General features: G+C 52.2%; 1 protein-coding gene across 7 annotated transcripts in view; it reads right to left on the reverse strand.

The window, feature by feature from the left end:
* SON (SON DNA and RNA binding protein) overlaps positions 1–23,121 on the reverse strand; it is a 202,383-nt gene that overhangs the window by 107,800 nt on the left and 71,462 nt on the right. For all 7 annotated transcript variants that reach the window (XR_012750403.1, XR_012750402.1, XR_012750401.1 and 4 more), the window contains one exon: positions 1,168–1,311. Coding sequence is in view for 3 of the 7 variants with exons in the window: in XM_075335008.1 (XP_075191123.1) it covers positions 1,168–1,311 (144 nt within the window). In the remaining 4 variants the exon portion in view is untranslated. The remainder of the gene's footprint in view (positions 1–1,167; positions 1,312–23,121) is intronic.

Here is a 23,121-nt window from a genome sequence, read left to right on the forward strand (position 1 = left end):
ACAGTTTCCTCATAAAGGTATACACATATAAGACAGAGCTGCTTACCCATTAAAGTAAAGTGCAAGGTGCTAGGTCAGTGTCAGGGCAGAGGTCAAAATGACAATAGAAGCCCCAACGCGTTTCGCTGCGTTGCTTCTTCGGGGGGGCGATGTGTACTCTTTACTTTAATGGGTAAGCAGCTCTGTCTTATTTGTGTATACCTTTATGAGGAAACTGTTCCTCCTACGTTAATCTCAGGGTGCTGCTTACCCATTGTGTTATATTGCTAACTGGGCAGGTGTCCTCCTATTTGGGAATGTTTTTCTGGGACTATTTTTCCTGCTATTATGTCTTTTTTCTACTATATGCAATTTTACCATTTGTCTGAATTAATGTGCAATAAATGTGTTCATTTTGATACCACAAGGCAATGGTTTTGATATTTATTGATATTATGGTTAGCCCTTTAGTACTCCTTTTCCTCTTTTCATTTATGCTACTTTGGAGTGGCCTAAAATTACTATATTGTATTCCCTCTGTTACCCAGAAATTTTTGATAATAATTCATGATAAGACTGTCCAAGTTTACATCACCTATTCGTTGGCTTTACTGTGTGCTAACAAATTTGCACCACAATTTTAGCAATTTTTTTGGCACACTCAACCAAGCCACACTCCATTGTCAGACAATGCCTTTTCTTTGTGCAAGAATTTTGGCATATTTACCTTTATATATCTCCCTTAATATCTAGATTCAAACTTTGGATCTCTCTTTCAAGCCACTGTCATCACTTTCCTAGATTCAGGGGAATTACAGAAAACCATCGATACGTTGCTTCAGATGTTGAAAAGAAAAAAAACCCTTTCAGGCTAATACGTTGCATCTTTTTTCTGCGGCCAAAACCTACTGTCTTGGCAGTTTTTGCACGCTCTCGTTGCTTTCAATACTGAAAAAACGCTGAAAAGATTGACACGCGGCTTTCTTCAGATAAGCAGCAGTTTTCCACTTGTCAGGGGAAAAAAAGCAATCGTGTGCATAAGATTTCTGAAATCTCAGTTTTTGCTGGTACTGTAAAATTCAGCTTTTAATTTGCCTAAAAAGCAGCAAAAATGCAATGTGTGCACAAAGCCTAAAGCAACGGCACTTCATTAACCGATCAGAAATGATATAAATGACAAGTACTTACCAGTAAACTGAAGGAAATTGGTTTATGTTCACTGACTTTAAACGGATGATTATAAAAGGGTCGGTCTTCTTCCTCTTCGTCGGAATCGTGAGGTTTATTTACAATCACATCATCTTCTTTACTCTGAGCAATTTGTTTACATTTCTTAAAAAAAAAAAATATATATATATAATAATAATAATAATAATAATAATAATAATAATAACAACAACAACAATACAAAAAAGGGATTAACTAATAAGAAAATAAATAAAATTCCACAAATAGTTTAGGGCTACATGGCAATACTGGCAAGAACAACCTCTGATAAATCAGAAAAAATGCCAAACCATATTATGAACTTGAAAGATGTATTTATGCAGATAGTCTAAGTAAACTGGATAAGTAGACAACACTGGAATGTCTATGCAGTATCAGATAAACAAACACAAAACAAAAATGGCATAAGACAAAAGGCATAATTATTACCAAACGTGTTCTATAGCGAGGATTAGTGGCCAGGGGGCCAGGCACCTCGACACGCGTTTCACTCCTGTTTCCTCAGGAGTGTGAACCTGAAAAAATGGAAGTGAAACGCGCGTCGAGGCGCCTGGTTCTCACGCCCTGGCCACTAATCCTCGTTATAGAACACGGTTGGTAATAATTATGCCTTCTGTCTTATTCCATTTTGTATTGTGTTTACCTGATACTGCATAGACATTCCAGTGTTGTCTACTTATCCAATTTACTTAGACTATCTGCATAAGAAGGGAATTTTGTTTACTTACCGTAAATTCCTTTTCTTCTAGCTCCTATTGGGAGACCCAGACAATTGGGTGTATAGCTTCTGCCTCCGGAGGCCACACAAAGTATTACACTCAAAAGTGTAACCCCTCCCCTCTGCCTATACACCCTCCCGTGCATCACGGGCTCCTCAGTTTTGGTGCAAAAGCAGGAAGGAGGAAACTTATAAATTGGTTTAAGGTAAATTCAATCCGAAGGATGTTCGGAGAACTGAAAACCATGAAACAATTGAACATGAACAACATGTGTACACAAAAGAACAACTAGCCCGAAGGGAACAGGGGCGGGTGCTGGGTCTCCCAATAGGAGCTAGAAGAAAAGGAATTTACGGTAAGTAAACAAAATTCCCTTCTTCTTTGTCGCTCCATTGGGAGACCCAGACAATTGGGACGTCCAAAAGCAGTCCCTGGGTGGGTAAAAGAATACCTCGATAACAAGAGCCGACACGACTCCCTCTTACAGGTGGGCCACCGCCGCCTGAAGGACTTGCCTACCTAGACTGGCATCTGCCGAAGCATAGGCATGCACTTGATAGTGCTTTGTGAAAGTGTGCATACTAGACCACGTAGCTGCCTGACACACTTGTAGAGCCATTGCCTGGTGCCGCAATGCCCAGGACGCCCCCACGGCTCTGCTAGAATGGGCTTTCAGCCCCGAAGGAATCGGAAGCCCCGAAGAACGGTAAGCTTCAAGAATCGGTTCCTTGATCCACCGAGCCAAGGTTGACCTGGAAGCTTGCGAACCCTTACGCTGACCAGCCACAAGGACAAAAAGCGCATCTGAACGACGCAGGGGCGCTGTGCGAGACACGTAGAAACGGAGTGCTCTCACTAGATCTAATGAGTGTAAATCCTTTTCAAAGCGGTGAATTGGATTAGGGCAAAATGAAGGTAAGGTGATATCCTGATTGAGATGAAAAGGCGATACCACCTTAGGGAGAAATTCCGGAACAGGACGGAGAACCACCTTATCCTGGTGAAAAACCAGGAAGGGGGCTTTGCATGACAGTGCTGCAAGCTCCGACACTCTACGGAGTGAAGTAACTGCTACTAGAAATGCCACTTTCTGCGAAAGACGTGATAAGGAGACATCCCGCAGCGGCTCAAAAGGCGGTTTCTGAAGAGCCGTTAGCACCCTGTTAAGGTCCCAGGGTTCAAGCGGGCGCTTGTAAGGTGGGACTATGTGGCAAACTCCCTGCAGGAACGTGCGGACCTGCGGAAGCTTGGCCAGGCGCTTTTGAAAGAATATTGAGAGTGCCGATACTTGCCCTTTGAGAGAACTAAGTGACAACCCCTTATCCATTCCGGATTGAAGGAAGGAAAGAAAAGTGGGTAAGGCAAAAGGCCAGGGAGTAAAACCTTTATCAGAACACCAGGACAAGAAAATCCGCCAAGTCCTGTGATAGATCTTGGCGGACGTCGGTTTCCTGGCCTGTCTCATAGTGGCAATGACATCCTGAGACAACCCTGAAGACGCTAGGAGCCAGGACTCAATGGCCACACAGTCAGGTTGAGGGCCGCAGAATTCAGATGGAAAAACGGCCCTTGCGACAGCAAGTCTGGGCGGTCTGGCAGCGCCCACGGCTGACCCACCGTGAGATGCCACAGATCCGGGTACCATGACCGCCTCGGCCAGTCTGGAGCGACGAGAATGGCGCGACGGCAGTCGGACCTGATCTTGCGTAGTACTCTGGGCAGCATTGCCAGAGGAGGAAATACATAAGGCAGTCGAAACTGCGACCAATCCTGAACTAATGCGTCCGCCGCCAGAGCTCTGTGATCCTGAGACCGTGCCATGAAGGCCGGGAGCTTGTTGTTGTGCCGTGACGCCATGAGATCGACGTCCGGCGTTCCCCAGCGACGACAGATCTCTCGAAACACTTCTGGGTGCAGGGACCATTCCCCCGCATCCATGCCCTGACGACTGAGAAAATCTGCTTCCCAGTTTTCTACGCCCGGTATGTGAACTGCGGAGATGGTGGATGCTGTGGCTTCCACCCACTGCAGAATCCGCCGGACTTCTTGGAAGGCTTGACGACTCCGCGTGCCGTCTTGGTGGTTGATGTATGCGACGGCAGTGGCGTTGTCCGACTGGATACGGATCTGCCTGCCCTCCAGCAACTGCTGGAAAGCCAATAGGGCCAGATACACTGCCCTTATCTCCAGGACATTTATCTGAAGGGAAGACTATCGGAGTCCAGGTTCCCTGAGCCCTGTGATGGAGGAACACCGCTCCCCACCCTGACAGGCTCGCGTCCGTGGTGACCACAGCCCAGGTTGGGGGCAGGAAGGATTTTCCCTGTGATAGAGACGTGGGAAGCAGCCACCACTGAAGAGACGTCTTTGTTGCAAGGGAAAGAGACGTTCCTGTCGAGAGAGTTCGACTTCCTGTCCCATTTGTGGAGAATGTCCCACTGGAGCGGGCGCAGATGGAATTGCGCGAAGGGCACTGCTTCCATCGCTGCCACCATCTTCCCTAGGAAGTGCATGAGGCGTCTCAAGGGGTGTGACTGAGTCTGAATCAGAGATTGCACCCCTGCCTGCAGTGACAGCTGTTTGTCTAGTGGTAGCTTGACTACCGCTGACTGTGTATGAAACTCCATCCCTAGATAGGTCAGAGATTGGGTCGGTGTCAACTTGGATTTTGGGAAGTTGATGAGCCACCCGAACTGCTGGAGGGTCTCCAGAGCGACGGTAAGGCTGTGTTGACACGCCGCCCGAGAAGGTGCCCTGACTAGGAGATCGTCTAAGTAGGGAATCACCGAGTGCCCCTGAGAATGCAGGACCGCCACAACGGATGCCATGACTTTGGTGAAAACCCGTGGGGCTGTCGCCAGGCCGAAGGGCAATGCCACGAACTGAAGGTGTTCGTCCCCGATGGCGAAACGCAAAAAGCGTTGATGTTCTGGTGCGATCGGCACATGGAGATAGGCATCCTTGATGTCGATCGATGCGAGGAAGTCTCCTTGTGACATCGAGGCGATGACCGAGCGGAGAGATTCCATCCGGAATCGTCTGGTGCTCACGTGTTTGTTGAGCAATTTGAGGTCCAGAACGGGACGGAATGATCCGTCTTTCTTTGGCACCACGAATAAGTTGGAGTAAAAACCGCGACCCTGTTCCTGAGTGGGAACGGGGGTCACGACTCCTTTTTTCAGAGCGTCCACTGCTTGAAAAAGTGCGTCTGCTCGCGCGGGGGGCGGGGAGGTTCTGAAGAAACGAGTCGGAGGACGAGAGCTGAACTCTATCCTGTAACCGTGAGACAGGATGTCTCTCACCCATCGGTCTTGAACATGTGGCCACCAGGCGTCGCGAAAGCGGGAGAGCCTGCCACCGACCGAGGATGCGGTTCGGGGATGCCGTGAGTCATGAGGAGGCCGCCTTGGAAGCAGTGCCTCCGGCGGTCTTTTGGGGGCGTGACTTAGACCGCCACGCATAGGAGTTCCTCTGGCCTTTGTCCTGTCTATTGGACGAAGAGGACTGTGGCTTGGCGGAGGGACGAAAGGACCGAAACCTCGATTGTATTTTTCGTTGCTGAGGTCTCTTAGGTTTGGACTGGGGTAAGGAGGAGTCCTTTCCCTTGGATTCCTTAATAATCTCGTCCAATCGTTCGCCAAACAATCTCTCGCCAGAAAACGGCAAACCGGTTAAGAACCTCTTGGAAGCCGAGTCTGCCTTCCATTCGCGCAGCCACATGGCCCTGCGGACTGCAACAGAATTAGCGGATGCCACCGCTGTACGGCTAGCAGAGTCTAGGACTGCGTTCATGGCGTAGGAAGAAAACGCCGACGCCTGAGAGGTTAAAGATGCAACCTGCGGGGCAGACGTACGTGTGACCGCATTAATCTCAGCCAAACAAGCTGAGATCGCTTGGAGTGCCCACACGGCTGCAAAAGCCGGGGCAAAAGACGCTCCCGTGGCCTCATAGATGGATTTCTCCAGGAGTTCTATCTGCCTGTCAGTGGCATCTTTTAGTGATGAGCCATCTGCAACCGAAACCACAGATCTAGCCGCCAATCTGGAGACTGGGGGATCCACCTTAGGACATTGAGCCCAACCCTTAACTACGTCAGCGGGGAAGGGGTAACGTGTGTCAGTAAGGCGCTTAGTAAAGCGCTTGTCCGGAACCGCTCTGGGCTTCTGGATGGCATCCCTGAAGTTAGAGTGATCAAAAAATGCACTCCGTGTACGTTTGGGAAAACGAAACTGGTGTTTCTCCTGCTGAGAGGCCGACTCCTCTATAGGTGGATTCGGGGGAGATAGATCCAACACATGATTGATGGACGAGATAAGATCATTTACTAAGGCGTCCCCTTCAGGTGTATCAAGATTGAGAGCAACATCAGGGTCCGAGCCCTGAGCTGCAACCTCCGCCTCGTCCTCCAGAGAGTCCTCAAGCTGGGAACCCGAGCAGCGTGAGGAAGTCGGGGAAGATTCCAAGCGAGCCCGCTTAGCTGGTCTGGGACTGTGGTCCGTGGAGGAGTCCTCCACGTGAGACCTAGGGCCCACCCCGGCCGGGGTGTACCGAGAGGGACCTGGAGGCGCCGATCTAACAGGGTCCGGGGCCTGTGTAAGGACCGGTCTGGACTGCAGGGCTTCCAGCAACTTGGCAGACCATTTGTCCATAGACTGAGCCATGGATTGTGAGAGTGACTCAGAGCTTTTCAGCAAAAACTGTAAACTCTGTCGCTGCCACCTGGACAGTGGAAGCAGGGGGGTCTGCCTGAGCCGAGGGGCCCACTAGTGACCGAGGCTCCGGCTGAGCAAGCGTAACAGGGGTCAAGCATTGCTCACAGTGGGGGTAGGTGGAACCCGCAGGTAACATGGCCCTACAAGAGGTACATGTCGCAAAAAAACCCTGTGCTTTAGTGCCCTTGCTCCTTGTGGCCGACATGCTGTTATGTCCTAGGAGCGTGATCACTGAGGGTATATAAAAAAAAGGGTATACAGCCCGGCCGAACAGAAATAAGTATATATATACGTATCTATACCGGCACCCAAGGGGACCAACACCGAGTGACCGGTGTGGCTAACCGACCGCTAAAAAGCGGGGTGTGTGTGCTCCAGATTCCCTGCCTTGGTCTCCCAGAGCTGCAGAGCTGTTCTCTGTGATTCTCCACCAGCAGAATGTCCTAAAAATGGCTGCCGGAGCTCTCAGGGGAGGAGTGAAGCCAGGGGCGGCGTTAGGAAAAGTGCGGGAATCTGGGGTCCCCACAGTGATCAGTGAGGGGGGAGGGAGCATACAGGATGCCCCGGCCCTCACATCCGACGTCAGGTCGGCTGTCCCGCCCCTATCTCTGATAGACAGGCCCGGGGGCGGGAGTTTTGCCACTAGGCCGCGATGAAGCCGGGGACTAAATTTAATACCGCGGCCGACAAGCAGGCGCGGTCGGCGCGGTAGTCCCCGGTCTTCACAATTCAGCAGTCAGTTGCGGCGTCCGGAAACCAGGCGCTCCATACCCAGTCCCCATGGGGACACAGAGTACCTCGTGGATGCAGGGCCCTGTCCCTGAGGATAGATAAGCTCCTGTCCAGCAGATTCCCTCAGGGGCTGCGGAGGGAGCACGGTCCCAGAACCTGGATGACCGCTTCGGATCCCACTTCTACCAGAGCCCTCAGGGATGGAGAAGGAAACACGGCATGAGGCTCCGGCCGTCGTACCCGCAATGGGTACCTCAACCTTAACAGCACCGCCGACTTAGTGGGGTGAGAAGGGAGCATGCCGGGGGCCCCGTGGGGGCCTTCTTTTCTTCCAACCGATACAATCAGCAGCTGCTGCTGACTAAAATGGAGATGTGTGAGTGGATGTGTGCCTCCTTCCACACAAAGCATAAAACTGAGGAGCCCGTGATGCACGGGAGGGTGTATAGGCAGAGGGGAGGGGTTACACTTTTGCGTGTAATACTTTGTGTGGCCTCCGGAGGCAGAAGCTATACACCCAATTGTCTGGGTCTCCCAATGGAGCGACAAAGAAATACAACTTTCAAGTTTATCTTGAAAACCAGTTATAATTCAATTATTTATTCTACTAAGGATGTTACTTTGATACTATTCGGCTGGGTATTACCGTATTTTTCGGACCATAAGACGCACTTTTTTCCCCCCAAATGTTGGGGGAAAGTGGGGGTGCGTCTTATGGTCTGAATGTGGCTGCAGGGAATGTGGGTGCTGCGGTGGAGCGGGTCATCGGGGGCACGAGCAGGCTGTAGCAGCCTGCCGTGACCACGTGGACCCGCTCATTTAATATGCACGCCCATCCCCCGCCCATCATCCCTCAGCGCTGAAGCAGGTACTGACAGGTGGGCGGGATGATGGTCGGGGGATAAACAGCCGGCCCGCATGATCACCCCTGGCAACTACGGCCTGGAATGATCATGTGCGGCTGTATTCACTGCCCCCCGCGCATCGTCATCAGCACGGGGAGCAGTGAATCAGTACACATTACTCACCGTTGCCCTGGAGCATCGCTTGTCCTCCCGTCTGTGTCAGCGGCAGCGCTGCAGAATGGAGCCGTCCCCGTTACCCTGCTGCATCACAATCATCTCCTGTGTCTGTGCCGGCGGCTGCCCATATGCCAGCATGCCAGTATATAGCAGGATGCGGCCATATGGCAGGATGACGGTATATAGTAGGATGACGGGCATATACTGTATATACAAGGCAGGAGGATCATTACCAGGATGCGGCACCTTAGTAGAGAATTTGGGGACATTACCCCCATAACAATGTCAGCAGCAGATCCTCGCCCCATAACAGTGTGTCATGACCACATTTTTTGCTTAAAATTTTATTTTCCTATTTTCCTCCTCTAAAACCAGGGTGCGACTTATGAGCAGGACGGGGTCACATGAGCAGGACGGGGGTCACATGAGCAGGACGGGGGTCACATGAGCAGGACGGGGTCACATGAGCAGGACGGGGTCACATGAGCAGGACGGGGTCACATGAGCAGGACGGGGGCACATGAGCAGGACGGGGGCACATGAGCAGGACGGGGGCACATGAGCAGGACGGGGGCACATGAGCAGGACGGGGGCACATGAGCAGGACGGGGGCACATGAGCAGGACGGGGGCACATGAGCAGGACGGGGGCACATGAGCAGGATGGGGGCACATGAGCAGGACGGGGGGGCACATGAGCAGGACGGGGGGGCACATGAGCAGGACGGGGGGGCACATGAGCAGGACGGGGGCACATGAGCAGGACGGGGGCACATGAGCAGGACGGGGGCACATGAGCAGGACGGGGGCACATGAGCAGGACGGGGGCACATGAGCAGGACGGGGGCACATGAGCAGGACGGGGGCACATGAGCAGGACGGGGGCACATGAGCAGGACGGGGGCACATGAGCAGGACGGGGGCACATGAGCAGGACGGGGGCACATGAGCAGGACGGGGGCACATGAGCAGGACGGGGGCACATGAGCAGGACGGGGGCACATGAGCAGGACGGGGGCACATGAGCAGGACGGGGGCACATGAGCAGGACGGGGGCACATGAGCAGGACGGGGGCACATGAGCAGGACGGGGGCACATGAGCAGGACGGGGGCACATGAGCAGGACGGGGGCACATGAGCAGGACGGGGGCACATGAGCAGGACGGGGGCACATGAGCAGGACGGGGGCACATGAGCAGGACGGGGGCACATGAGCAGGACGGGGGCACATGAGCAGGATGGGGGCACATGAGCAGGATGGGGGCACATGAGCAGGATGGAGGCACATGAGCAGGATGGAGGCACAAGAGCAGGATGGAGGCACATGAGCAGGATGGGGGCATATGAGCAGGATGGGGGCATAGGAGCAGGATGGGGGCATATGAGCAGGATGGGGGCATATGAGCAGGATGAGGGCATATGCCATGATGGGTTATATAGCAGGATGCAGCCATATGCCAGTATATAGCAGGATGCGGCCATATGGCAGGATGACAGTATATAGTAAGATGACGGACATACTGTATATACAAGGCAGGAGGATCATTACCAGGATGCGGCACCTTAGTAGAGAATTTGGGGACATTACCCCCATAACAGTGTCAGCAGCAGATCCTCGCCCTATAACAGTGTGTCATGACCACATTTTTTGCTTAAAATTTATTTTCCTATTTTCTTCCTCTAAAACCAGGGTGCGTCTTATGGTCAGGTGCGTCTTATAGTCCGAAAAATACGGTAACTACATCTAAATACTAAAATCAGTTAAATATTGTGTATTTATGCAGTCTTTATATTAGAGATCTATTGATATATCAAGACATGGAGATAACAGACTACATGATGTGCATAGTTGTATGACAGAAATAAAGAGAATTTTGTTACTTACCGTAAATTCTTTTTCTTATAGTTCCAACATGGGAGACCCAGACCATGGGTGTATAGCTTCTGCCTCCGGAGGACACACAAAGTACTACACTCAAACATGTAGCTCCTCCCTCCTAGCATATACACCCCCTGGTAGCCAGTCCTAGCCAGTTTAGTGCAAAAGCTGAAGGAGGACATCCAACCACAAGTAGAGACAGAGCAAAACCCGGAACAACCGGAGCCTCTGTCTACAACAACAGCCGGTGAAAACACACGGAACAAGAAAACTGCCAACAGGCAACAGGGAGGGTGCTGGGTCTCCCATGTCGGAACTATAAGAAAAAGAATTTACGGTAAGTAACAAAATTCTCTTTTTCTCATCGTTCCTTATGGGAGACCCAGACCATGGGACGTTCTAAAGCAGTCCATGGGTGGGAATAAATAGAAAAACTGAGAAGTAGGTGTGAGGTAAATCCGGAGATATGACGATAAATCATGATATTCAAGTATGTCAGGAAGCCCTCTCCTGGTGTCACCCCCCTTTCCTTCACACAACTGGTTTAGCAACAAATCCCATGGCCATGTCCTGTGATATGGAAATTAGGTGGCTTTAGGACAATGGACACAGGATGACTCCCTGCCGTCACCCTGTAGTAGGAGCTGCTAGCTAGTTAGCAAGGCTATGGAAATAGCCAGACAGAACGACTCCAGTAAAAAATGGTTCATATCTCGCAAGCCATATTTCCGATAAATATGGCAACCATAAAAATGGTGTCTCTGCATGCGGACGATGCCGGCACACCCTTTTTATGGGAGCAGGACATTGGGAAATGCCCCAGGCGTGAGATCAGCCAATGGGGAACTGGCAGACAGGTCATGAGTCCCCTCGTTCTGTAGCTAAATTCGTAACTGTCACAATGAGAGCATTGGCGTCTGCCTACGACGCTCCCAGGCAAAGTTATGGCCAATATCCCCTTTGCTGGATAATTCTGATCCATGCAGGGGGAGTGGCAGTGCTTCCCTGTGAGGTCACTAAGGTAGGAGGGGACCTGGATTTGTCCAGGTTGATAACCCTACTTCGGCCATTTTCCAGTGTACTTTCGCTGGGGGCACGTGTAGGAAACATCTGTGGGAGTTCCTGGAAACCTGGGTACAGCGCCCCCCCTGTGGCCAGACGCAACAAGGTAACTGCTGGAACTGTGTATGCCTGTTTGTAACCCATGCTTTGATTGTAACTGTACTCTGACATATGTATATTCTGTAGATTCCCTATTGTATATATTGTAGTTTCTAGTGTGCTTTAGGCTGATTAAATTATATAATTAATCTTGGGCTGTTCTGTTATCTCGATCTTGAATCCCACGTCTGTGTGTTCGGCTAATAGTTACCGTAAATCGGTTGGTGGCAGCGAATGGTGCCAAGGATTATTGTGGGGAGGCCAGTGAGATTCGGGGAGATTTTATATATTCCGCCCGCGGAGGTCGGGGGAATATATACCTTACTCTCACCGGGGACCCTTCAATAATCGGCATAAGTAGTATAGCGGCCTCCTTGCTTATGGTCGGGCAATTCCATAATTGGCCTGACTATAAGAGGGGCGCTAGAGAGCGCGTCACGTGCTCTGTCTGTCGGTCGGGAGGTATAAAGGAGGGGTGACCCCCACTTGTTACCCCCCGATTGTGACGTACTGGTAGCCAGCGCGGGGGATTTCTGAGTGACCCCCCGGTGGTTTGTGACAGTAGGCGAAACCTAACTTCACAAATGGGCGACAGCCGCCTAAAGGATGCGTCTGCCCAAGCTCGCATCTGCCGAAGCAAGAGCATGCACTTGGTAGTGCTTCGAAAAGGTATGCAGACTAGTCCAAGTGGCAGTCTGACAGACCTGCTGAGCCGTAGCCTGGGCCTGAAAGCCTAAGAGGCACCGACAGCCCTGGTCAAGTGTGCCTTGATCCCCGGCGGGAGAGGCACTTGAGTACCCTGGTAGGTATCGGAAATGGCCGACCTAAACCAACGAGCCAGGGTCGGCTTAAAAACCGAAAGGCCCTTACGCTGACCAGCAGTCAGCACAAAAAAGAGGTGCACCGCCTAAGAACAGCGGTGCGAGACACATAGATCCGGAGCGCCCGCACCAGATCCAGAGTATGCAACGCCCTTTCAAAGCGATGAACAGGAGCCGGACAAAAGGAAGGCAGGGAAAATGCCCCGGATAAGGTGGAACAGCAACCACCTTAGGGAGAAAGTCCGGAGTCGGACGGAGAACCACCTTGTCTTGATGAAGGGAGGACTCCGAAGAGAGTGCAGCCAAAACAGAGACTCTCTTGAGGGAAGTTATGGCCACTAGAAAGACCACCTTCTGTGAAAGACTAAACTAAGAAACCTCCCTAAGAGGTTCAAAGGGGGGTTTCCGGAAGCCGTGAGGACCGAATCAAGGTCCCAGGGCTCCAAGGGCCGCCGGTAAGGCGGAATGATGTGAGATACGCCCTGCATGAAGGGGCGCACCTGGGCCAGCCGGGCGATACGCCGCTGGCACAACACTGATAGAGCCGAGACCTGTCCCTTAAGGGAATTGAGGGATAGTCCTAGCTGCAGACCGGACTGTAGAAAGGACAGGAGGGTCGGCAAGGCCAAAAGGCCAAAGGATACTTCCGAGCTCGAGTCAGAGTGGAGATGACTTCAGGAGGGATACCAGAAGTCGACAAGATCCATGACTCAAACGCCACGCCGTCAATCTGAGAGCCGCAGGTTCTGGCGGAAGGACGGACCTCGTGAGAGAAGGTCTGGACAGTCCGGGAGATGCTATGGCACCTCTACGGACAGACGGAGCAGGTCAGGGTACCAAACTTACCTGGGTCAGTCTGGAGTAATGAGAATGACCCGACGGCCCTCCTTTCTGATCTTGCGCAGGACTCTGGGCAAGTACTAGAGGGTGAAACACGTTAGACAGAAGAAGCTGGGACCAAACTTGAACCAGTGCGTCTGCCGCAAAAACCTGAGGATCGTGGAGCCACGGTTTGACGGCTGAGACAATCAGCCTCCCAGTTTTCCACGTCTGGGATGGGGGCTGTGGATATGGTGGACTAGAAGTCCTCCGTCCACTGAAGAATGCGATGAACCTCCAACATTGCCAGGCGGCTGAGTGTCCCGCCCTGGAGGTTGATGTAGGCAAACGCTGTAGCGTTGTCTGACTGGACTCGAATGTGCCTGGCCGCCAACAGATGGTGAAAGGCTTAGAGAGCTAGAAACACAGCTCTGATTTCCAGCACATTGATCCAGAGGGCTGATTCGGACAGAGTCCAAGTGCCCTGCGCTCCATGGTGGAGATATACTGCTCCCCAGCCGGATAGACTAGCATCTTGGTGAGGATCACCCGGGACGGAGCCAGAAAGGAGCGTCCCTGAGACAGAGGGGACGAAGCCACCACTGAAACGAGCCCCTGGTCTGTGGCGAAGCCACCGCCCCGTGGAAGGAGGAAGTCCGCTTGTTCCAACAGCGGAAAATATCCAGCCGCAGAGGACGCAGATGGAACTGGGCAAAGGAATCGCTTCCATTGACACCACCATCTGATCCAGCACCTGTATTAGGTGCCTGATGGAACGACGTCGACCGCCAGCGGAGGGACTGCTGTTTGACTAAGGGCAGCTTCACAAGTGCCGACAGAGTCCCGAATTGCATCCCTGAGTATGTGAACTTCTGGGTCGAAGTCAGAGTGGACTTGGACAGAATGACAAACCACCCGAATTGGTTAGAATTGTGAGAGTGAGCGAGGCACTCCGCTAACAGTCTGCACTGGATGAAGCCCAGACCAGAAGGCTGTCCAGGACAAAAGGATCACTGCCAACCCCTAGAGGTGCAGGACCGCAATCACAGCTGCCCCGACCTTGAGAATACTCGAGGGGCCGTGGCTAACCCCAAGGGAAGAGCCACGAATTGGACCATTCTGATTGCAAAACGTAGCCAACGCTGGTGTGAAACTGCGATTGGCACATGCAGATAGGCATCTCTGATGTCGATGGAGGCTAGGGAATCTCCTTGGGTCATTGATTGATCGCAGAGACTCTATACGAAACTGCCGCACCTGAACATGCTTGAGAAGCTTGAGATCCAGGTCGGAAGGCACCGCCCTCCTCGGGTACTAGGAATAGATTTAAGCAGAAATCTCAGAACCGTTCCCAGTCGGGAACCGATACAATCACTCCAGTGGCCTGCAAGAATGCCACAGCCTGTGAGAAGGCGGCGGCCTTGGAGCAGGGGGGAGTTGACAGAAAAAATCTGTTTGGCGGGCTGGATAGAGTTCTATCCTGTAGCCGTGGGAGATGGTATCTCGCACCCACTGATCGGAGACGTGTTAAAACCATACGTCGCCAAAGTGGGAGAGCCTGCCACCGACCAAGGACGTTGCTGGCGTGGCTAGATAGGAGGAGGCTGACTTAGTGGCAGCATCTCCTGCGGTCTTCTCGTGCGCCATTTGGGTTTACGATCCTTGGCTGAGTCAGTGGACGAGGCCGAGGGCTTAGAGAACGATCAGATGGAGGAACAAAAAGAACGAAACCTCGACTGATTCCTGCCCTGGACAGGTTTCCTGGTTTAGGTTTGTGGCATGGAAGAAACTCTTCCCACCAAGAGCTTCCTTAATAATTTCATCCAGTTGTTCCCGAATAGTCTGGTCCCAGCACAAGGGAGCCCAGCAAGGAACTTCTTTAGAAGCATCCGCCTTCCGCCTTCCGCTTCCGAAGCCACCGGAGCCTGCAGATAGCGAGGAAATTAGCCGAGGCCACCGCAGTGCGGTGAGAGTCTCCAGCATGGCAGACATGGCATAGGATGAAAAGACTGAAGTCTGGAAGTTAAGGCAACCATTTCGGGCAAAGGGTCCCTGTGAGGGAATGCATCTCCTCAAGAGAAAGCAGAGATGGCTTTGAAAGCCGCACTGCTGCAAAAGCTGGGGAGAACGAGGCCCCTGCCGCCTGCATACAGATTTGGCCAGAAGGTCAACCTGGCGGACAGCAAAACCGTAAGTGAGGAGCCATCAGCCACTGATACAACGTCCGGGCTGAGAGTCTAAACACCAGAGGGACCACCTTTGGTGAATGAGCCCACTCCTTGACCACCTCTGGTGGAAGGGGAAAACTGTCATCAGAACCACGCTTTGGGAAGCGTTTGCCAGAGCAGACCCTGGGCTTGGTCACAGTGGCCTGAAAACTGGAGCGGTTAAGGAACACACTCCTTGTTCTCTTAGGCAAGGTAAACTGGTGCCTTTTTGCCAGAGAGGGTTGCTCCTCTGATACTAGCGGATTGAGGTCCAGTACAGAATTAATGTACAGTGGGAACCTTAGAGAGGTGCCGTCAGCCACTGATACAACTATCAGGGCTGAAATACTAGACACCGGAGGGACCAACCTTGGTGAATAAGCCCACTCCTTGACCACCTCTGGTGGAAGGGGGAAACAGTCATCAGAACCACGCTTTGGGAGCGTCTGTCAGGACAGGCTCTGGGCTTGTCACAGTGGGCTGAAAACTGGAGTGGTTAAGGAACACACTCCTTGTTCTCTTAAGGTATACTGATGCCTTTCTGCCAGAGGGGGATACTCCCCTGATACAGGCGGATTGAGGTCCAGTACAAATATAATGGACGCAATCAAATCATTAGCATCTGCATCACCTTCGGACCGATCAATGGTACATTAAGTAGCGTCCGAGCCCCCAGTAAAGACATCCTCCTCGTCCAGCGAGTCAGCTCGTGAATCAGAGCTGCGGGACGGGGAAGGACAGGGGACCCTGCGTCTCCATTTTAGGAGGACGGGGTCTGAGATGAAGAGTCCTCTGAGAGCTTTGCTGAGCGAGCCTTAGCAGCCGAAGCGCCCTAAGAAGGGGGCTAATGCATGCTCAGCTCCACCGGAGCAGCTGGAGGGGCCACTGACGAGCCTCCAGGCTGAGGGACCACTGTGTTTATGTGCTCAGTACAGGCAGTACGAGTCTACATGCAGTGCGTACTAAGAACAGCCTTGCTCTGATGTGAGACATGCTGCAGAAGTGGGGGCTCTGTGAGGGAATGCATCTCCAGAATGACCCCCAGCAGAGTATATAAACAGAGAATATAAGCATCTGCACAACTGGAGGTTGTGGCTTGCCAGACCGTTTAACATACATTTCTGTGCCCTCCAGTCCCCCAGCCCAGGCCCCCATTTGTCACAATGTGGTATCTCTGTGCCTATACAGACATTGAGAACGCTGAGAAAATGGCGACCGGAGCGAGGCGAGGGGGCGGGGCCTACTCTGAGAGCGGGCAAATGAGGTATACAGGGAGGGAATCTGTCCTCAGTGAGGAGTGTCCGCTCCCTGTGCTGAACAGCCGCTGGGCGGAGCCACACTGTCCCTCTGCATGACTGACATGCAGAGGGAGTGAAACCGAAACTAGGCCTCAGGCGAAGCCGGGGCCTAGATTTAAACATGCGGCCAGCGTGTAGGCACCATCGGCGTGGTTCTCCAGTGAAAACTGCAGAACCGGCCGGAAATGTTACCACAGTTACATAACACACTCCCCCCAATAAATAAAGTACAAGGGGCCCCTGGAACGACCACTTTCTGTGGTAAAAACGTCTCAATACTTAGCTTTTGAGACGCAGGTGCCAGGTCCCTGGGGGGGGGGGGTTAAACGCTCCGTCCAGCAGGATCCTGAACAGGGCTGCGGATGGAGACCGGTCTCCTGCAAAGCAGTGAGAACCGAGATGGCTCCCACTTCAAGCCAGAGCCCGAGGGATGGTGAAGGAGCGCGGCATGTGAAGGCTCCAGCCTTGTAAAATCAACCTTAACAGCACCGCCGACACAGTGGGGTGAGAAGGGACATGCCGGGAGTCCAGATTGGACCCGCTTTTCTTCCAAATCTTTGAAATCCAAAAAATCAAAAATCAGAGAATGCATGTGTGTGTGTGACCTCCTGAACACAAAGCATTGAAACTGGCTAGGACTGGCTACCAGGGGGTGTATATGCCAGGAGGGAGGAGCTACACGTTTGAGTGTAGTACTTTGTATGTCCTCCGGAGGCAGAAGCTATACACCCATGGTCTGGGTCTCCCATAAGGAACGATGAAGAAATTACAATTGTGACTTTTTGTGGCTTGAGGAGGTGGAACCTGTGTTGTGCTGATTTTAGTGTGTGTGTGTGTGTATACACATATATATATATATATATATATATATATATATATATAATGTGTAATGTGTATATTATATATACACACGCACACACACACACACACACACATATACATACATACACACACACTAGAAGGTGGCCCGCTTCTACGCATCGGGTATTCTAGAATTTACGTATTGTGTAGTTAATGTATGATTTTTGTTATATATATAGATGATGTTGTGTGTAGTTACCAAGTGTTTGTGTAGGGGCTGTATATGTTCTGGGTGTTGTCTGGGTGTGGCGGGGGGGTGAGAGCGGTGTTGTTTGTGTGTTGCGTTGTTTGTGGAGCGCTGTGTGTCTGTAGTGTTGTGTGTGTGTGTTGCGCGGTTTGTGTAGGTGTGGGGTGTGTGTGTTTTTGGGGGAAGTATGTTTTGTGCAATGTGTGTGTTGTGCGGTATGTGCGTATATTTGTGTGTGCCGCTTTGTCTGTGTGTGTGGGTGTCTGTGTAGGGCAGTGTTTGTGGTTCCCAGTGTGTGTGTGGTGTGTTGTGCAGTGCGTGTGTGGCGGTGTGTATCTGTGTGTGTGTTTTGGGGGGAGGTGTGCACCCCCCATCGTGCTCCATCCCCCATGCTGCGCACCCCCCATCGTGCTCCATCCCCCATGCTGCGCACCCCCCATCGTGCTCCATCCCCCATGCTGCGCACCCCCCATCGTGCTCCATCCCCCATGCTGCGCACCCCCCATCGTGCTCCATCCCCCATGCTGCGCACCCCCCATCGTGCTCCAATCCCCCATGCTGCGCACCCCCCCATCGTGCTCCATGCCCCATGCTGCGCACTCCCCATTGTGCTCCATCACCCATGCTGCGCACTCCCCATCGTACTCCATCCCCCATGCTGCGCACTCCCCATCGTGCTCCATCCCCCATGCTGCGCACTCCCCATCGTGCTCCATCCCCCATGCTGCGCACTCCCCATCGTGCTCCATCCCCCATGCTGCGCACCCCCCATCGTGCTCCATCCCCCATGCTGCGCACTCCTTATCGTGCTCCATCCCCCATGCTGCGCACTCCCCATCGTGCTCCATCCCCCATGCTGCGCACTCCCCATCGTGCTCCATCCCCCATGCTGCGCACTCCCCATCGTGCTCCATCCCCCATGCTGCGCACTCCCCATCGTGCTCCATGCTGCGCACTCCCCATCGTGCTCCATGCTGCGCACTCCCCATCGTGCTCCATCCCCCATGCTGCACACTCCCCATCGTGCTCCATCCCCCATGCTGCGCACCCCCCATCGTGCTCCATCCCCCATGCTGCGCACTCCCCATCGTGCTCCATCCCCCATGCTGCGCACTCCCCATCGTGCTCCATCCCCCATGCTGCGCACTCCCCATCGTACTCCATCCCCCATGCTGCGCACTCCCCATCGTGCTCCATCCCCCATGCTGCGCACCCCCCATCGTGCTCCATCCCCCATGCTGCGCACTCCTTATCGTGCTCCATCCCCCATGCTGCGCACTCCCCATCGTGCTCCATCCCCCATGCTGCGCACTCCCCATCGTGCTCCATCCCCCATGCTGCGCACTCCCCATCGTGCTCCATCCCCCATGCTGCGCACTCCCCATCGTGCTCCATGCTGCGCACTCCCCATCGTGCTCCATGCTGCGCACTCCCCATCGTGCTCCATCCCCCATGCTGCACACTCCCCATCGTGCTCCATCCCCCATGCTGCGCACCCCCCATCGTGCTCCATCCCCCATGCTGCGCACTCCCCATCGTGCTCCATCCCCCATGCTGCGCACTCCCCATCGTGCTCCATCCCCCATGCTGCGCACTCCCCATCGTACTCCATCCCCCATGCTGCGCACTCCCCATCGTGCTCCATCCCCCATGCTGTGCACCCCCCATCGTGCTCCACAGTCACACACTCTGTCGACACTCACAGATCCGATCGCATACACGCACACACACACACTGACGATATCGCACAGCGCTCACACAATCACAACATCCGGAGATACCACATGCTTGCGGCCATGTGATCCTCCGGCAGGTCCTGGAATATCACTGCACGCACAGGATCGCCACCGAGAAGCAAGCGATATCACAGGATGTTGTGAGTGTGTGGATGCGATCTGATGTGTGTGTGTGTGTGTGTGTGTGTGTCTGTTCTTGTGTGTGTGTGTGTGTGTGTGTGTGTGTCTGTTCTTATGTGTGTGTGTGTGTGTGTGTGTCTGTTCTTATGTGTGTGTGTGTCTGTTCTTATGTGTGTGTGTCTGTTCTTATGTGTGTGTGTGTGTCTGTTCTTATGTGTGTGTGTGTGTCTGTTCTTGTGTGTGTGTGTGTGTGTCTGTTCTTGTGTGTGTGTGTGTCTGTTCTTGTGTGTGTGTGTGTGTCTGTTCTTGTGTGTGTGTGTGTCTGTTCTTATGTGTGTGTGTGTCTGTTCTTATGTGTGTGTGTGTCTGTTCTTATGTGTGTGTGTGTCTGTTCTTATGTGTGTGTGTGTGTGTGTGTGTGTGTCTGTTCTTATGTGTGTGTGTGTGTGTCTGTTCATATGTGTGTGTCTGTTCATGTGTGTGTGTGTGTGTCTGTTCATGTGTGTGTGTGTGTGTGTGTCTGTTCATGTGTGTGTGTGTGTGTGTCTGTTCATGTGTGTGTGTGTGTGTGTCTGTTCATGTGTGTGTGTGTGTGTGTGTGTGTGTGTGTGTGTGTGTGTGTGTGTGTGTGTGTGTGTGTGTGTGTGTGTTCCGCCGCTGCAGGACCTTGATGCGCTCACCTGGGAGCCGGTGTACGCTGGTAACCATGCTACAATATTACATGGTTACCAGCGTACCCCGCCCCCCGCTCGCACGGGAGCCCACACCAGCGTACGCCGGCGTACGCTGATGTGGGCTCCCGGGGGTACAGCACTCACCTGGGAGTCGGTTCGGGGAATGCGTGCGGGGGGCGGGGCCAGAGCGAGCGTGCAATGCATGAGGGGGGCGGGGCGTGGCCGAGTTGCCAATGCGTGCAGGGGGCCGGGGCGAGAGGCCAATCCGTGCGAGGGGGCGGAGCCGAGGGGAGCGGCCAATCCGTGCGGGGGGGCGGGGCCATGGCGAGCCCAGCGGCCAATCCGCTGTTTGTCACCGTAAGGACACAATTTTGGAGCAAGACAGACAGACAGAATAAGGCAATTATAAATAAATATATATATATATATATATATATATATATATATATATATATATAATATATATTTTATATATAAAATGAATTTTAAATATATTTAATACAATTTATTCAAGTGAATAATATGGTTTGGCATTTTTTTCTGATTTATCAGAGGTTGTTCTAGATACGTTTTTGATGCTGTATTCCATTTAATTGGATGCTAATCGGAGAACATATTTAGTATATGGCAACACTGGCTGTAGCACGAGTCGTGCGGCCAAAAATTACAAAGTGTTAGTGTTACATTGCGAATGCGGTCACACTGCGACCCTAAGGGTACATACCAGTTGGATTTGTTATGATTCGTCTGTCGCTGTGCCCTCGGGCTCACAATGCGACCCCACTCACTATTATGCTGAGATGTAGCGCTGACACCTAGCAAATCTCTGGCCATGTGACTTCTGTCGTGGCCAAAGTCATCGTATAGTCCCAGCTTTAAGGTCATGATTTGGTGGCATGCCCAAAAGGTCTAAGAAAAAGACTGATGGCACATATGTGGAACAATAAATATGGGAATATACACATGCATTATTGCTACGAAAAAACATGTAAAAATTGAAATACTTAGCAAACAAAAATGGCCAGTTTTATGTGAGCCCAACAGCCAACGGCAATGCGACATTTTTTGTGCCAAGTATCTCAATTTTTACATGTTTTTTGATAGCAGTAATGCATGTCTATATTCCTATATTCGTTGTTCCACATATCTTGGCAATGCAGTGTGCAACGGTATCCTTTTTGTTACTATGCCCAAAAGGTTGCCATGGATTTCCAAGAAAGTCCATGGGAAAAATACAAAGACCACAACTGTATTTTTTCAGCAGATTTACCGTATTTTCCGGCGTATAAGACGACTTTTTAACCCATGAACATCTTCTCAAAAGTTGGGGGTCGTCTTATACGGCGGTGCACGGTGCAGTCATGGCTTTACTGCAGTTGTTGACACACAATGAAGGGAATTTTGTCACTTACCGTAAATTCCTTTTCTTCTAGCTCCTATTGGGAGACCCAGACGATTGGGTGTATAGCTACTGCCTCCGGAGGCCACACAAAGCATTACACTAAAAAGTGTAAGGCCCCTCCCCTTCTGGCTATACACCCCCAGTGGGATCACTGGCTCACCAGTTTTAGTGCAAAAGCAAGAAGGAGGAAAGCCAATAACTGGTTTAAACAAATTCACTCCGAGTAACATCGGAGAACTGAAAAACCGTTCAACATGAACAACATGTGTACCAGAAAAAACCCAAAAATCCCGAAGGACAACAGGGCGGGTGCTGGGTCTCCCAATAGGAGCTAGAAGAAAAGGAATTTACAGTAAGTAACAAAATTCCCTTCTTCTTCGGCGCTCCATTGGGAGACCCAGACGATTGGGACGTCCAAAAGCTGTCCCTGGGTGGGTAAAGAATACCTCATGATAGAGCTGCAAGACAGCCCTCCCCTATAGGGAGGCAACTGCCGCCTGCAGGACTCTTCTACCTAGGCTGGCGTCCGCCGAAGCATAGGTATGCACCAGATAATGTTTGGTGAAAGTGTGCAGACTCGACCAGGTAGCTGCCTGGCACACCTGTTGAGCCGTAGCCTGGTGTCGCAATGCCCAGGACGCACCCACGGCTCTGGTAGAATGGGCCTTCAGCCCTGATGGAACCGGAAGCCCAGCAGAACGGTAGGCTTCAAGAATTGGTTCTTTGATCCATCGAGCCAGGGTGGCCTTAGAAGCCTGCGACCCTTTGCGCTTTCCAGCGACAAGGACAAAGAGTGCATCCGAACGGCGCAAGGGCGCCGTGCGGGAAATGTAGATTCTGAGTGCTCTCACCAGATCTAACAAAAGTAAATCCTTCTCATACCGATGAACTGCATGAGGACAAAACGAAGGCAAAGAGATATCCTGATTAAGATGAAAAGAGGATACCACCTTCGGGAGAAACTCCTGAATGGGGCGCAGCACTACCTTGTCCTGGTGGAAGACCAGGAAGGGAGCCTTGGATGACAGCGCTGCCAGCTCAGACACTCTCCGAAGAGATGTGATCGCTACCAGAAAAGCCACTTTCTGTGATAGTCTAGAAAGTGAAACCTCCCTCAGAGGCTCGAAGGGCGGCTTCTGGAGGGCAACTAGTACCCTGTTCAGATCCCATAGATCTAACGGCCGCTTGTACGGGGGTACGATATGGCAAACCCCCTGTAGGAACGTGCGCACCTTAGGAAGGCGTGCCAAACGCCTCGGAAAAAAGACGGATAGCGCCGAGACCTGACCTTTAAGGGAGCCGAGCGACAAACCTTTTTTCTAACCCAGATTGCAGGAAAGATAGAAAGGTAGGCAATGCAAATGGCCAGGGAGACACTCCCTGAGCAGAGCACCAGGATAAGAATATCCTCCACGTTCTGTGGTAGATTTTAGCGGACGTGGGCTTCCTAGCCTGTCTCATGGTGGCAACGACCCCTTGGGACAATCCTGAAGACGCTAGGATCCAGGACTCAATGGCCACACAGTCAGGTTCAGGGCCGCAGAATTCCGATGGAAAAACGGCC

Source organism: Anomaloglossus baeobatrachus, chromosome 2 (assembly GCF_048569485.1).
Source record: "Anomaloglossus baeobatrachus isolate aAnoBae1 chromosome 2, aAnoBae1.hap1, whole genome shotgun sequence".
NCBI lineage: Eukaryota > Metazoa > Chordata > Amphibia > Anura > Aromobatidae > Anomaloglossus > Anomaloglossus baeobatrachus.